Raw genomic sequence first — 17,129 nt, forward strand, 5'->3', positions numbered from 1 at the left:
ATGATATGGCAATTAGAGGGCCCTGCATTCCCACCTGGAGACAATCAACTGTTGCTCAGTGTCCCCAACAGGAGACAGACCACCCTTTTATCACAGTCTCCAGCATCCCAACAGGAACCCCAACATCAGATGCTTTTATTGTCTTCAGATGCTTCTGACTCTTGTGGGCATTTTAGTGGTGGCCAGATCTAACCGCCTCCCTTTTCAAATAAGGAAACTGCTCATTCACATAAAAGACCTGGCTGCTGTTACAGCACTGCCAGAACGGGGATTAGAACCAAGCCTTCTGACCTGTATTTCCATTAAGCTATGTTTTGTTTCTTCATTTTCAAGAGCTAATAATATGTAAGATTCTATGTAGAGTCTATGACAATTATTATGTAAATTGGCTATTTTTTGCAACATTGACATAAAAATGTCACATGCTGTTGGAGTGCATGCAGGGCCTCAAGAGGCCTGGTGATGGCTCTAGATATGGACATAGCCAGGGGAAAGGAAAGAGGCCAGGTTATCATGGACTTGATCCTCTGCACAGCTCCTGGCTTCTGTTTTACAGTAGTGATTTCTTTTTTTTTTAATTTATTTTTTATTGATTACGCTGTTACAGTTGTTCTATTCCCCCCCTTCATTCCCCTCCACCCTAGCCCCCATCCCCACCATCACCCCCCCTTTAGTTTATGACCATGTGTCTCAAGTTCTTTAGATTCTATATTTCCCATACTATTCTTGCCCCCCCCATCTATTTTCTATCTACTGTCTATGCTACTTATTTTCTGTACCTTCTCCCCCCCTTCTCCTCCTCCCACTCCCCTGTTGCTAACCCTCCTTGAGATCTTCATTTCTATGTTTCCACTCCTGATCTAGCTGTCCTTTTAGTTTGCTTTTGTTTTAGGTGTGGTTGTTAACAACTGTGAGTTTCCTGTCCTTTCACTGTTCATGTTTTTTAAACTTTTTTCTTAGATAAGTCCCTTTAACATTTCATATAAGGGCTTGGTGATGATGAACTCCTTGAATTTGATCTTATCTGAGAAGCACTTTATCTGTCCTTCCATTCTAAATGAAAGTTTTGCTGGATAGAGCAATCTTGGTTGTAGGTCTTTGGATTTCATGACTTGGAATACCTCTTTCCAGCCCCTTCTTGCCTGTAAGGTCTCTTTTGAGAAATCTGCTGACAGTCTGATGGGAATTCCTTTGTAGGTGACTGTCCCCTTAGCTCTTGCTGCTTCTAGGATTCTCTCCTTCATTTTAATCTTGGATAATGTAATTTTGATGTGCCTTGGTGTGTTTCTTCTTGGGTCCAACTTCTTTGGGACTCTCTGAGCTTCTTGGATTTCCTGGAAGTCTATTTCCTTTGCCAGATTGGGGAAATTCTCCTTTATTATTTGTTCAAATAAGTTTTCCACTGGTGGCTGTTCCTTTCCCCCTTCTGGTACCCCTATAATTCGGATGTTGGAGCATTTAAAGATGTCCTGGAGGTTCCTAAGACTCTCCTCATTTTTTTTGAATTCTTGCTTCTTCACTCTTTTCTGTTTGGCCATTATTTGCTTTCTTCTGGTCCACTCCATTGATTTGAGTCCCAGTTTTTTTTCATCGCTATTGGTTTCCTGTGCAATTCTATTCATTTCAATTAGTTTCGCCTTCATATGTTTCTCTAATTTGTGGCTATAATCAACCAGTTCTGTGAGGATCCTGATAACCAGTGTTTTAAACTGTGCATCTGATAGTTTTGCTATTTCTTCATCACTTAGATTTATAGGCTCTGGGGCTTTGAGATCTTTTTGAGCCATTTTTGGTCTGCTTGTGCTCGTTAAGTCTGAGGAGCGGAGCCTTGGACTCCCAGGTTGCTGGGTTGTGACTCTGTATGTGGAGGCGGGGTTAGAGCGGGGAAATGGCGGCGTCCTCCACTGCCCCTTGCTGCTGGGGCTGCTGGGGCTGCTGGCTCTCGTCCAATCGCCCACTCCCTCGCTTGTCTATCCACACACGAATGCGGGACCACAGTCAACCTGCAGCCCTGCTCCCTCCTGTTTCCCCTCGATTACTTGCTGAGTTGCCCACCAGGTCCAACCCTACACTTGGATTCCGTATGCCTGAGTCCATCTGACCGAGTTTTCCTGTGCTACCCGGCTCTGCCAGCTGCTGGGTTTCGCCCCTCTTACCAGTCAGGCTGAAGAATTTGTTGTTATCAGACTTCCAAAAAGTTCAATTTTCTGTGTTCTGGCTATGTTTTCTGTTGCTATTATTTCGTTGTCTCTAAACTTGGTTGTGTGAGGAAGCACAGCGTCTTCACCTATGCCTCCATCCTGGCAGCCCTAGTTTTTTCTACAGTAGTGATTTCTAATATTTCAATAAATGCTGCTGAAGATACTCTGCTTGGAATATTATTTAGCCCCCAAAACCTTATATCTTTACTATGACATCTTATACTTTATTTTTAGGAGCCAGTTTTTAAAAACTACAGAAATTGAGTGCATGACCTTCCTCAAGGTCATACTCCAACCAGAAAGACTATTAAATGCTCATATCTGTTAGCTGGGTTAATCTCTATGTGTACTAAACTGTGACTAAAAACTATAGGCTTACTTTAGAAAATTATTAATGGAATATTAGTATCATACTAAGAATTTCTTTGTAAGGTTTTTTTCTCATTTGTCCTAGTAATTCTGGACTTTAAGTTGATAACTCTGTTATTTCAATTAGGTACATTTTGAGTCAGATTTCGCTAGATATCCTAGTGACCTGTGATTTACCATAATGCTTCCTGTAATTCTTTTCAAGGATATTAATACATAATTTATTTTAGGTGATGATATTAAATAACTCATGTTAATGAAAATATAACAGTTCAAGTGAGTGCTATTTGACAAGGCATTAGATGAAGATAATGAAAACTCTAAAACTCAAAGTAATTATTGGTCCACTTCTAGGTATATTTATAGAATATATTCAATTGCTTCTACGAAACACACTTAACAGGTTTCTTTTTAAAAGGTAACTGAACTTGGTTTTAGTGATTGGCTGATTCCTAAGCAAAAAGCTGAGGTATGAAGAAATGTTATGTTTTTAAATGTTTTTCAGTTACACTTTACATTCATTATTACTTCGTATTAGTTTCAGGAGTACAGCATACTGGTTAGACAATCATACACTTTACCAAGTGTTCCCCCGATATTTCCAGTCCTCACCTGCCATATAGTTATTACAATATTATAGACTATAACTACTATGCTGTACTAAAGAAACAGTATCTTAAAAATGAAATTTGTCTCATGTTGATGAGACATTTGGGATGAAAGAGAGAAGAAGGATTCTTAACGTGTAACCATTGGTCATTGGTCCAAGCCTTCCAGTTGGAGTGAGCTCAGGTCCTCACTTCAATCCTTCCACACTTCGCGATGCATTTGCCTCACCACTCATTCTTCTGCATTTGTCAGAAATCTCATACCTGTCCAAGAGCTCTCTCTCAAAGTTTCAGTTGACTTTAATAATGGTAACACTGAAAAACCTTCTATCCCAGTACAGTCTCAGCCTGCTCCTACCGAGGCCTGAGGAAGCTGGGGCATTAAGAGCCCAGGAGTCCCTCTGTGCTGAGTGGCACCATCATAAATCCCCTCTCAGTTGTCTTCAGCCCCCTACTGTGGGTGCTGTCTGTCGGATAATACGTGATCCTCAGAAGGGGAATGTGATAAGGTGTGGGTTCATTTTCTATATTCACCCCCAGCAATGCTACTCCTATCTGCCATCCAGCCCTGGAGTCCCACGTGGTGAGGTTTCCCTTTTTACTCTAGTTGAAGTCTCCGGGAGGGGTCCGTGTGGTTGAAAGGGCTCCTGTACTTGAAACCGCATGGGCAGCGAGGGGAACAGCCCCTCACAGCCTCGGAGAAAACGTCTGCTTTTACTAACGATGGGACTCTTCAGCTGCCAATTTATTTGCCAAAAGTAAGTGGAGTTTAGCTCATTTGACTTGTTGTTACACATACATAGCAGTATATTTAAAATGTCTACATTTTGCTGAAGAAAAGTATTAACATTCTGGGCTTTCAGGATTAAAAAAATCTAGACAAGTGACTTGAGAAACTGCAATCAAACATATATTTGAAAAGAAATGCAAAAGAATGTATTATTGCCGAAACTAGCTATCAAGAAGAGTGACAAATCTCTTTCGACAAACCCAGTGAGTGGACATCTATTTTAGAAGGTTAAATTGATACCTTCTTTGAATCCAGTATATCAGATGGGTGATTAAAAATTATGATGAGATACTGCCCTGACTGGTATGGCTCAGTGGGTTGAGCATCATCCCACAAACTGGAAGGTTGCTGGTTCAACTCCCAATCCCAGCACATGCCTGGGTTGTGGACCACGTACCCATCTGGGGGTGTGTGAGAGGCAACCAGTTGATGTTTCTCTCTCACACTGATGTTTCTCTCCCTTGCTTCCACTCTCTCTAAAAATAAATAAATAAAATTTAAAAAATTATTGTAACATGCCCTTGAACCTGAAAGTTATATCTCTAATCATTTTATTTTTATTCAAAATCTGCAAATAAATTCAAGATCAAATTGATAGATACACATAAAAACCTTGGTATAGGAGAAGGTTTAAAAAAATACCAAAACATGGTTTTACAATGTGATTTGTTTCTTCAGTATATTAAAACTTTATATTCCAGCACTTTTTAATTGGACTTTTTACACTGATGGAAGTATTCTATATCCGTGCTGTTCAAAGTGGGAGTTGATGGCCACATGTGGTGACTGGGCTCTTGAAAGGCAGCAAATGCAACTGAGGAGTCACCTTCTAAAATTTTACACCGGTGATTTGTTGAGCTGTACGCTTGAAACCTGCATGGTTTTGTTAACCAAAGTCACCCCAATAAACTCAATGAAAAATAAAATCTCATTTACTTTTAATTAATTTAAATTTAAATAGCCATGTGTATTTAGTGCCTACTGAACTAGTGATAGCACAGATTTAGTCACACAGTGCTTTTCTCTGAAGGGAAAAACAAACATATTTAAAAACATATTGTCACCTAGACCGCATTCATGTGAGACAACATGGATGAGTATTATCTGCTGTATTTTTATATGAAGAAATCGATTTGTTGGCAGAACATGGACAAAATATCTTACTCCGGCCCAGGGATCTTTTGATTAGTTCACAGATGTTACTTTCCAGATGAAACAATGGTGATGATGGGTAAATTCCATTGTGATCGCTATACATTCACAAGAAAAATTTAACTCGTGTGGTAACTGACACTCAACATTTCTGGGGCTTGAAGGATTAAAGTGACTACAAGAAGTTAACAGTGAACTCAGCTGTGTTTTTAGGGAGACCCTCTATAGATTGTGGATCTGTCCTTGTGCAGTCCCCTTCTCTCTTCCTCTGTCCTGCGGGCTCTAGCAGCCTTGGTCTCCTGGCAGTCTTAGCTCTGTTGCCTCCAACCAGGAAGTCTGGGCACCCGTCCTTGCACCATGTCCTGGAAACTCTCACAGGGCCACAAAACTGGGTGAAGTTTAACCCAACAATGATGACCTCACTCTAGATGGCTGAATGACTTTCTAACAAAGTTGTTCTGCTTGTGGGGGTCTACCACACCTGCATCTTGGATGGGCACCAGTACTTCTGTGGCTACTGAGAAACTGTTCGAAAAAGAATTACTCGTGTCCAGCTTCACCTGAGGATTTTGCCCTCATTGACCGACTGTCCTAGTCACTCTGGAAATTTCCAGCAGCTTTCTGGAGAACACCTGGACCTCAGTGTGACCAAGACACTAACGAGATGTTTCTATTTCTTGCCCTGTCCCCTTACCTTCAATGCTTTCCAATGGTGATCTCACACTGAAGGTCATGTAGTGCTACTTGTTAATTTTTTTTAAAGAATGTATGTTGGTTTTTGTTTTAAAAATATTAACAGCAAGAAAGATCTATCAGAAGCAACAACTTCAGAAACTTCTGCCAAATGACAGCAACTTGTGGGAACATTCTAAGAATTAAGAAGTGCTTCATTCTAGCTCTGCAAAGGACGAACACAGTTTTTGTCAAATCTGAGGCTGGTTTGATGTGGTGCACTAATTACTGCCTTTGCTCGTTTGTGACGGAGATCACAGTAATGACTTAGAAGAACTCACATCTCATTTCTGTTGGCAGCACAGAAGCGCTTGTTCTCAAGAAGGAAAAAATTCAGTGATTGAGGTTATAAAGGTTAGAGTAAAGCCAGTTAATTATTTTCCACTTTGAATTTTTAAATTTCTTAGAATCTTTTCTTTTTTTCCTGACATTTTGCCATGTCATTTCTCAAAAGAATCTGTCTTTTGGTTCAAAAAACTGTGATAGTTCCCCCAAAGAGCAGTATCTTCTGAAGGAGCATCTAGGACCCGGGAAGGTAATGAGTGAAGGGTGGCAGTTGAAGTCCTGCCAAGTGGGCTTTGTGGTGCAGTTTGGGGGCTGCCTAGGGGAGAATTTGCTCTGGCAGCACCTTACCCATTTCCAGTGCTGGCCCAAGGGAGAGCAGAAACCGTTTCCCTGGGATGATCTGTGTACTCTGCAGGAGGAGCAGGCCATGGGCATGTCTGGGAAAGAAATCCAAAACTAAGTAAGAGCTTCTTTCTTACCCTTGCACATCGATTGGGCCAATCACACTTTAAGTTCTGCTCAAAGAATTGACTTTTTCCTGGACTCAACCTGTATATTATAAACAGTATTGGCCAGATTGTCATCCTTGCTCACATCCTGCCATTAACGGAAGGAGTTTTCTAAAAGTGGACATTGCATTCACTCATCACTGTCTTTCAGCACCCTGGCCCTCAAACATCACAATTCTGCATTAAAAGCATCCAACCATCGAAAGCTATTTTTCTGCAGAATCATTTCAAATTCTGCTTTTTAACAATTTTTTGAATGGAAGAAATTCCCTGCTAGAGTCCCTAGGGATAGTAGAGTCCCTGCTCTTTTTACATAAAGATTGCATTGACTTAACAAAGGAAAAGCAAATGTCTCTGCCTGAGTTTGTGAGATTTTTTTGTGCATGTTATTCTTTTAGCATTGGGATGTTGACCTGCTCATGCTGACCAATTGAGGTGGTACCACTGGTCCCTAAATGGATCTCACAGGGTGTCAGAACACAAGGGTGCAGGCGCAAGCAAATTCAAAGACAGATAGATGTACCAAAGACTTCATGAAATTTCACAGCAAGCATTCTGGACTGGAGTCATCAGACCTGGGTTCTCGTCTCTCTCTGCATCTAAGCACTGGGGTGCTGGGAGGCCATTTAACATTGGTGGGTTCGGTTGACCAATTTCTCAAGTCAGGGGCTTAGAACGGAAGACTTATTCTAGCTCTGACATTCTACAACTCTAAGGATCTCATTTAATAAGATTGGAAGAAAAGTCAGAGCATATTAAATTTTACTTACATGCAATAAATAAGGCTATCAATTCTAAACAATACCCCATTTTGTAATTTTCTTTTTAATGAACAATTTTAGATTTATATAATACATTTCAGTCTTTAAAATATTCTATTCCTATACGAGTCTGAATTTTATAGCTATAGAAAGGGATGCATGGAGGCATCTTACAAAAGAGATCTCATAATTAAATTGCCAGCTCCACTTCCCCTTTCTTAACATCCAAAAGAGGAAAGTCTTCTTGCTGGGAGAGATACTAAGGTGCTATGTATAATGACTTGCTGAGTGATAAGAAGAGAAGGAAAAGTTTGCTCTATGGGAGGAAAGTGACTAGAAATTTAAAATATCATTTTTGTAAGTTTGTTATGAACTAATTATGGATCTCTCAAAGACATAGGACCAATTATGGATCTCTCAAAGACATAAAGATAAAATTTACTTTTAATTCTTCATGGATGTTATGTGCTTCTTGAATGCGGCATAACTCTAACACCATATTATATGTTGCCAAGATTTTTGAAGATAACTGTGCTAAATGAAAATTAGAGATCCAGTTCCAAATAACATTTAAGATCTTCTCAGGCTCAAAAGAGCCCCTTTTGCCCATATTTTTCTTTTCTCTCTAATCCCCCTATCTACCCACTGGACAAACACTTATTAAAATCATTTAAGTGTTAGATATGCAAGGGGTGACTTCAATATAGGCCTTTGTTTCCCTTGGGGAGGTCCCCAGAGGTTCCAGACGTACCTGCTGCCACTGTGGCTGCACACCAGGCTGCCTCTGGCCTGTGGGCTTGGAAGGATTGAACTGAGGCTATCCCCAGTACAGGTTAGCTGGTAACATTATTCCCCATTGCTTTGAACCTGCCCTTTTTCAAGTTTATTCTCTTCTTGAATCACTTTCCCCTCAACTCTGGCTATATCCTTGCCAATGGAGTTGGGATCATTCCTTGTCTAACATCAATTTTATCAAATGACAGGATGAGAAAGCACAATCACAAAACACCAAGTCCCTATGTAAAAGCCTCCCTCACTTAAGGCATAGCAAAGCAGGGTATGTGACATGTTGCTGGGAAACCACTAGAATGAGTTGTGAAGACTTCCATCCAGTTATTCTTTTCATAGCAGTGACATTTAAAAAATTAATATTTCATCTTTTAATCAATATTTTTGGAAAATCTCTAGTGTAAAGTCATATTTTAAGGTCATTTAAGCACACATCAATACTTCAACATTATATTATTTTCTTTATACTTACATTTTAGTATTTTCCTTAATAAAAATCTAACTATCAATTAAGATTGTGTTAATCTAAAATTAACAAAAACAGCTATAAGAAAATGACTTCAGGACTTAAACAAGTGAGAGGTGTCTTTTTCTGGAGGTAGGCAGCCCAGACTGGAGCAGCTTCTCAAGAATGTCTAGGAATCAAACTCAATTTGTCTTCCTGCTCTGCCATTCATGGTCATACCTAAATGGCCACAGAATGGCTGCTATGCATTCAAAAAAGAAGAAAGGATAACCACCTTTCTTTGATCCAGACTTTATTGCAGAAGGGACAGTCTCCATAGACACTTGTGCTTATATTTCATAGGCCAAAATAGTGTCACATGGCCTCCTCTAGCTGCAAGGGAGTCTGGGAAGGGAACCACTTTACTTTCTAGCCTCTGTAATAGAGGCAAGCAAGGAAAAGGGGTGTAGAATTAAGTGTCAAATGAGCTAATCTATAATGCCTGCCAAAGTGACTTATATATTAATACATATCACAACAAATGCAACTTATAGCTGCATTCCTCCCTTGCAGCCTACTAGAATGGTTTCACAGTAACATACAAAGAATATAAAGGCAAAATGCTTACTAAATTATAAAATACTTTGTAAATGTTATCTTGAGGTATATTTAAATGATTAAATTTTCAACTTTGAAGAAATCTTATGAAAACATTGCTCACTTTCAACTTCGATTCTATACTTCATATATCAAATATACATATTCTCAACCAATATGTAGCATTATTTTCTCTTTTTTCAGTAATCATTCTTAATACTTGTAGGCACTATTCTGGGTCACCTTGGGTGAACATTTCCCTTTTTATCTCCAGCTCTTTTGTTCTCACATTTATCTATTTATATCTGAGAGTAGAAGCTGTACCTGAATTATAAACAGGAGGGAATTGCCAATTCACCAGCTGGCTATGTATTCTTCTTCCTTAATCTACTGCACATTTTGTCCTAGTGCTGATTTATCTCATTGAGTAGTTGTATCCAGACAGCTATATGCCAATCATGTGTACCCTAATTACTCATTATGAACCTTAGGATACCATACAACTCACTAATGAGCACATTATAATGCTGGCCAGTGCCAATTAGATAATGATCATGTGCACTGCTTTATTTACAGTCCGCTCATTTAAATTAATTGGGCCTTTAATTGAACACAGTGTGAAAAAAATTGGAATTCAGTTTCTAAGTTAAGTTACTTTCTTCTCCCATCTCTTATGGGCAGGTGAGATTATTGATTATTCACTTGATCTGAAAGTTTAAAGCAAATGCAAATAGACATAATTATTTTATAATGGCACATACACATACGTAAATTTATCTAAAAATGTGTTTGAAAACAGCAATAAAATTTGCAAATTTTTAATCTCCACTAACGTCCTTCTGTGACCTGCTCACGGACAGAGTCTGAATGCATGTGATATTAATAAATCCAACCCCTCATTGGAAATACAAGATGTGATCTTAAAACAACCTGATGAGAATGTTTTGACATTTTGTTAGAATAGAAAATTTACATTTAATTCATGAATAAATATATGACATATCATACTTAATTATGATCCTATGTATTTTTCTCTTTCAGAACATGGTATCAACATATTTCAGAATCTATATTTTTTAGTGAATGCTTAATTGCCAAAAATTGCATGTATGAATGTACCATTAAGTTCACAGTATCTTTTCATTGAAATAATTTCCTAAAAGCACATGTTGAATAGACATACAGTAACTATACTAAAAAAAAAAAAAGAGTTTCTAGACAAAAGACCATAGAGGCCAACTCTTACTTTTTTCTCAAATAGTAACATTTCTGGTTTATAGACATCTGCTTCCATGTAATTTTGACAAGCACCAAATGACTGAGGGTCTCTTCCTAAAATAAGTTGAAAGATCTGTTGTTCCAACTATTCATAAAAATTCTTCATAGGAAAAAATTATAAACAACTCTAATAAATTAATTGCAACTAAACTTATTTTGCAAAGAAGACCTCAGAGAAATTAGATAACATGGAGGTTTTTAAAGTTACACTGTGTTACACTGAAGCTAAGCAACTTACTTCTCTGCCTTTGCCAACTCAAACAGGTAAATCAAATAAAATTGATGTAAAGACTTTTAATCCCTCTGAGAAGAACTAATATTTTATTTGTAATTTCTGAAATCATGATGTCTAATTCTAACAACCTCTCTCTTTAATCCTAATGGGCACCATGATCTTTGTCTAAACAAGTTTTCCATGGTTTCTCAGTACAATATAAGAACACGCTTCAAAGGAGAAGCTGGGCTCATGTTTTTATAAGACTCGAATCGTAAAGGAAAAACTCAGGCTCAGAGCCTAGATTCTCTAACTCTGTCTGATAGAGTAGCTTCTAGTCACATATTTCAACTGGGAACTTGACATGTGGCTAGTCTGAACTGAGATACGCAGTAAGTGTAAATACATTTTGGTGTTTGAATATTTAATATGATACAATATTAGTAGTTTTTATACTAATTACAAGTGATAGAGTATTTTGAATGTATTGAGTTAAATAAAATATATTAAACTGATAAGAACAGATACTACACATAATTTTAGCCAAAAGGCCGAGAAGCAATTAAATAAAATATATTATTAACATGAATATCATCTTTTTGTTTTCCTTTCTTTAACATAAGTAGAAAATTTTAAATTACATATGTAGCTCTCATTAGTGGCTCATACTATCTTTACTATCTTTTGATTGGAAGGCACTGCTCTATCTTAACAGGCAGGATGAACATTTTCCACTTTTACCATCCTGGGACTGAAAAATTATGGACTCAAAAATGGAAAAAAAAAAAAAAAAAGCTCCTTTGCGCCTGAGGAGCTCAAAGTCTCATTACTCCAGGACCTCTCACTAATTCCCATGTGGTAATGGGGACTGGCTCCTGCTCAGGGAAAGCACTGGGTGATGCCTGGGAAGCTGCAGGACACTGGCTTTTCACACACACTGGACCTAGTTTCCTTTGTTTTCTACATACAGACACTTAAAACTCAATTATTGCTGAGGTCACTAGAAATTAGTTTGGATCCCAATGAATGGCAATGTGTGTAAAAGTAAAATAGTCATCATTTCTTCTGAAAGGAAAAAAATAACCCATGGCACTCTGTGAGTGGTGCACCATCTGTGAGTGAAGTTCTTGAGTCAAGTCAACTGATGGGGGCTCCTGTGGTGACTAGCTTGTAGTAGGCTCCTTTCTGGGCCATCAGTTCTTTATGGGTCCCCTTTTCAACCACTGTCCCCTGTGACACGACAGCAATGATATTTGAGTTCTGGATGGTGGACAAACGGTGGGCAATGACAATGCAGGTCCGGCCTTCTCTGGCTTTGTCCAGGGCAACCTGCACCGTCTGCAAAGAAAAGATGCAAAGATAATGCAAAGATGCCTGCTTGTTCCCTGGCCCACCACTGCAAGAATTCTGTTTAAGACCACCTGAGTAACACTGCTTTTGTCAGGAGTTCAACTCAAAGACTCGACATGAAAGAAATAAGTATTTGCTGAGTACAATGCATCAATGGTTTGAATTGCAGTTCATAGGCTGAGAAATTTCAGTGAAGCAAGAGACAACCAAATTATGAGGTCATTATGTAATTTTAAAAGACCTGATGGTCTAGCTTGCTAAAATGAAACCAAAGAAACAAGGTTAAGATAGGAGTCATTGATCATTCCTGATTTTTCATTGAGGGCATTTTAGCTGTCTCCAAAATGAAATCCTGGTTTTGAAGGAGTTAATAAATAGCAAATTCCATAATTGTGTTTTGCCCAATTGCATTTCCTGCCACGCAAACTTCACATGCTACCGCCTCTCACTTTGAGTTGTATGCTGCCCACCTGCTATGCCAACTGCAAAAATTGAAATGCACGACACATAACCTGGATTATTTTACTTCACTTAAGGAAGCTAATTATTCTCCTTGAGAAAATATCACCAGGCCTAGAAAATCATTTTAAAAATTTATATTAAGGTTAAAATATTTTTTTTTACTTGAAGCAATCCTATTTTTAATTACTTTCTCTAGACTACAGTCCTTGGCTCCACAAAGTATTGGCAATTTCTACTGTTAATGAATCAGAAAATTGTAAGTAGTGCTATTTTAGAAAGACAAATATTACAGGAAAAGATTCATCTATAATGCTCTAAGACTTTAGAAAATCAATACGTACCTTCTCACTTTCTGTGTCTAAGGCAGAAGTAGCTTCATCGAGCAGTAAGATTTTAGGATCTCGCACGATGGCCCGAGCAATAGCAATGCGCTGTTTCTCTCCACGAGAGAGTTGAGACCCCTGGGACCCAACATTAGTTTCATATTTCTGGAAAAAGTATGTTTGAAAACTAGTAGTAGCCATTGCTTTTATGCTGTGTGGAGCCCACATCAATGACCCACGTGGGAATTTAAATAATTTGTTGTTTTTTCAAACAGGGACTAGTGCTTGAGTTCTTCTATGTAGGATGTTAAATCTATTTAGAAATCTAAGACAAACATGGAGTTAATGACCTTTTTGTGGGGGATACAAGAAGAGTTTTATCGCCTCCTCTGCGTTTTTTTTAGCTTTGTATTTTTTTATTTCTTTCCCCCTGTGCGTGAGATTCCTCCCTGCTTCAAGATTCCCTGATTTCCAAACTCCTCTGTGGAAGATCTTTCTAAGACAGAATAATCCAAGCAGTGGAAGGGCCTTTTGAGAGATCCGCTTGTCCAGTTCCCTGCTGAGGAGGCATCAGTCTATGGCAGAAGCCTCAGTGTGAATCTCCTTTCTGCTTCTTACTAGCTCTGTGATCATGAAAAATTTATTTAAATTTCTTTGAGGTACAAACTAGTCTGAAAAATGCAGCTATTAATAACTAGTTCACATATTTGTCATGAGTTTTAGATGAAATTATGAGGGAAAATTTCTTGCTAGAGACTGGGCATGACTATATTAACATTCATGGAATATTTACTATGTATAAGGTATTGTGCTAACTATTCTAGCCAGATTATGATTTAATAGTTGCAAAGATCATTTTCTCCCTATTTCATAGATTACAAAACTGAGGCATACACAGGAAAGAAAGGTGTGTAAAGAACAAATAAAAAAGCAGTGATGGGAGAAATAGATAAAAAATGTACTTAAAAAGTACCTAAATAAAATTTAATTTAAAAAAAAACAAAAAAAATAAAAAAATTAAAAAGCAGTGACAGCAAAATCTAAACCCAGATGTGTCTAGCTTCTGAGCCCTTGTCCTTGAACTCTACCTGCCTTCCACAAACAAGGTCTGCCTCTGCCTTCCCTGCCTCCTGACAGATGCACGACCAAGCCAAGTGAGCCTCGTAATGACCAACTTTGTCCTTCCTTAACCACTGAGAAGTGCTCAGTGAAAGGTATTATAGGTAAGTCTGTACCAGAAAGAGGCAATCAATTAGTTCCAAGCCAGTGTCTCTCACAAAATGAGTAGGTGCTCAACAAAGATTTGTGGAATAAATGAGTCTTCCAGTAGACACACAAGCTTTGCTTTTCATTTAGAATACAGCAAATAGTAATTTCCACATTAAGCTACTCAAGTTAGAATGAGGCAAGAGCCCAAGACTTAGAAGCCTTTGTGAAAAGAACAAAGAAAAAATCCCAGCACAAACACCACAAAATTTATAAACATAACCACTTATAAAGAAAACCAATTTCCCAGTGGCCTTTCTTTAAGAGAAAGAAGTGGCCCTGGCTGGCTTAGCTCAGTGGATTGAGCACGGGCCTGTGAAGCAAAGGGTTGCCAGTTCGATTCCCAGTCAGGGCACATACCTGGGTTGCAGGCCAGGTCCCCTGTAGGGGGGCCACATAAGAGGCAACCACACACTGATGTTTCTCTCTCTCTCTTTCTCCCTCCCTTCCCCTCTCTAAAAAAATAAATAAATAAATAGAATCTTTAAAAAAAAGAGAGAGGAAGAAGTGGAAAAAATTAAATGTAACATTTGGTTCTTAAAGTTGTTTCCATGTCTTCATTTTCTTTGTGATCAGTCATTAAGGGATACCCTTGGTAGATAGAAACATTTAAAGTTGATATTGTGCTCATTTGAACTTGGCTATGGAAAAGTGTGATACACTCAGGCAGATGCAGCCTACCCCACCAGCTGCAGTTTATGCTGCCAAGTAATGAATTATGATTATGGTGATGACAATAATAACAGCGGTAGCTTTCATTGTGTGGCTATTATGTATATTCTTTCATTTTAATGTTATTTTTGGCATTTTGCAGATGACTGAGTCTCAGGAAAGATAGGTGATTGTCCCAAAGTTACACAGCTAATAAGTGGCAGAGCTTGGATTCAAACTGATGCCTGCTTTAAGTCTTAGGACTTTTTTTTTTTTTTTTTGCTATGCTAAGCTGATGCTTAATGTGCTACTGCTTTATGTACATCAAGCTCTATAGCATCCTTTGCACATGATAATATACTACTTTCCAAATCTAAAGGGTATGTTGATAAAGAACATGTATTTTGCTTAAAGACTGAGATGAACCTCAGGCACACTGGGAAATAAATTGTGCTTTTTTGACCTTCTCCTACAGCCTAAATCATAATAGTCTTTAGTTATTCTACCCCTCTCCATCAGTGTCTCCCCCACGGGAATAACCCCAACTTGGTACTTACCTCTGGGAGAGACATGACAAAGTCATGCAGCTGAGCCTGCTTTGCGGCTTCTATGACTTTTTCCACGGGAATTTCTTTGGTGTTGTCTCCATACTTGATATTGTCCATTATGCTGCAAGCAAACAGCACTGGTTCCTGGGAAACTATTCCAATGTTCGAGCGGAGGAACTGGACGTTGACCTTTTTGCTGTCATGCCCATCTATCATCTGCCATCAGAAGTGACAACCAGGCAATTATGTGTTAGAATTCTTGTGTGAGGAAAGTTCCTATTTCAGAGTCAGTGTTATGTTGGATGTTTGCTTTGCCTAAGAGGCAACAATCCTAGGACTCTTGGAAATAAATTATGTTGCCTTCGACCACTGCAGGTGGTCTGTCAGAATGATTTAAAGTTATATCAGACTATGGTTTTATTTATTTGTTTCCCAAACTGTCACTCCATGGATGGTACAAATGAGGAAGGTACTCAGGACAGTGTTTAGATTTTTTTTTTAATTCCCTTTATATTTTGGTGCAAGACATTCTCTACAAGTTTGCAGAACCCTCAACTTTGAGACTCCCTGGGCTATAAAATTGGACAACATAAGAATCAAACCTGTTTCAATGATCTTACTGGCACTAGCATCTGTATAACTGAGATAGTAGGCCCTAGAAAGAAAGGAGTATATTTATTCACTTACTCAATCAACAAACATATATGGAATTCCCTGTCACAAAGGCACCATGCTAGGCAGTCTTTTGTTTGCTCTAAGAAGAAAACATAATCTCTTTTTTCTAGGAACTTACCCCCTTAGGCAGTTGAGTTTAGGAACTCAAATACCTGCTGTTTGAGCTGGTTCACTTAAAAGCCTAGTTAAGATACAGTGTGTCTAACATACTACTGTAAAATACTTGGCCCTATGATTTCAGAAAAAGACGACATTAAATGGTGTTGAACATATTAGATTGTAGATAATGTTTCAGCAGTGGGAAAAGCAAACACTATCAAAAAACATAAGGCATTCCTCAACAATTAGCCTTCTCTCATTTTTCGTAGTACTTATATTAATTGTGCAAAGCACAATTTAATACTCAATTAAATATTAGAGCTGTTTGCTAATTGTTGTATATGTGTTAGTATTGTAAGCTCCTAGCAGACAGAGACATGCCTTATACTCCTTAGAATCGCCCACAGGGACTAATGCAGTACTGCACACCCCAAGCATCCAATTGTGTGGAAAGGTTGAATACCTGCATTAAGAGTATAGAGTATGGCCCTGGCTGGTGTAGCTCAGTGGATTGAGCACGGGCCTGTGAACCAAAAGATCGTGGTTCGATTCCCAGTCAAGGTACATGCCTGGGTTGCAGGCCAGTTCCCAGCAGGGGGCAACAATACATTGATATTTCTCTCCTTCTCTCCTTCCCTTTCCCTCTAAAGATAAATAAATAAAATCTTTGAAAAAATCATTTGATTTAAAATAAATAATTTTTTTAAAAAGAGTATAGAGTATGTTTCAAGATTGCATAAAATGCGGTGTTTCATCTACTTAAAAACATTTGCAGAAATTTTTTTACAATGATAACAAAGTGTAATGTGTCCACAGAGTCATACTGATTTCTCCATGGGCATTGCTTTCCACCTGTGACCAAAGCATTCCCTGGGCACATTTAGAGAAATATACTTAATGTACATATTCTTCTCAGCATTTCTCTTCAAATGTTGTATTTTCTTATTACAAGGAGAATTAATTTATTCAGGGAAATTTTTAAATGCATTTTTCAAAATATTAAATGAAACAGTCAAGAGTGGAGC

General features: G+C 38.3%; 1 protein-coding gene and 1 pseudogene across 3 annotated transcripts in view; both read right to left on the bottom strand.

Moving 5' to 3' along the window:
* Positions 1-1,928: 1,928 nt before the first annotated feature.
* The window catches only part of ABCB11 (ATP binding cassette subfamily B member 11), a 107,109-nt gene continuing 91,908 nt past the window's right edge, over positions 1,929-17,129 (bottom strand). For 2 of the 3 annotated variants that reach the window (XM_037140689.2, XM_053665242.1), the window contains exons 26-28: positions 15,340-15,546; positions 12,884-13,030; positions 1,929-12,068 (exon numbers count right to left, since the gene is read on the bottom strand). In XM_037140689.2, coding sequence (XP_036996584.2) covers positions 11,868-12,068; positions 12,884-13,030; positions 15,340-15,546 — 555 coding nt within the window. In that variant the 3' untranslated portion in view covers positions 1,929-11,867. The remainder of the gene's footprint in view (positions 12,069-12,883; positions 13,031-15,339; positions 15,547-17,129) is intronic. The other variant, XM_053665241.1, reaches the window with a different exon arrangement.
* On the bottom strand, positions 11,199-11,293 carry LOC119045853 (uncharacterized; annotated as a pseudogene).

Source organism: Artibeus jamaicensis, unplaced genomic scaffold (genome assembly GCF_021234435.1).
Source record: "Artibeus jamaicensis isolate MK-2021 breed Jamaican fruit bat unplaced genomic scaffold, CSHL_Jam_final contig_391, whole genome shotgun sequence".
NCBI lineage: Eukaryota > Metazoa > Chordata > Mammalia > Chiroptera > Phyllostomidae > Artibeus > Artibeus jamaicensis.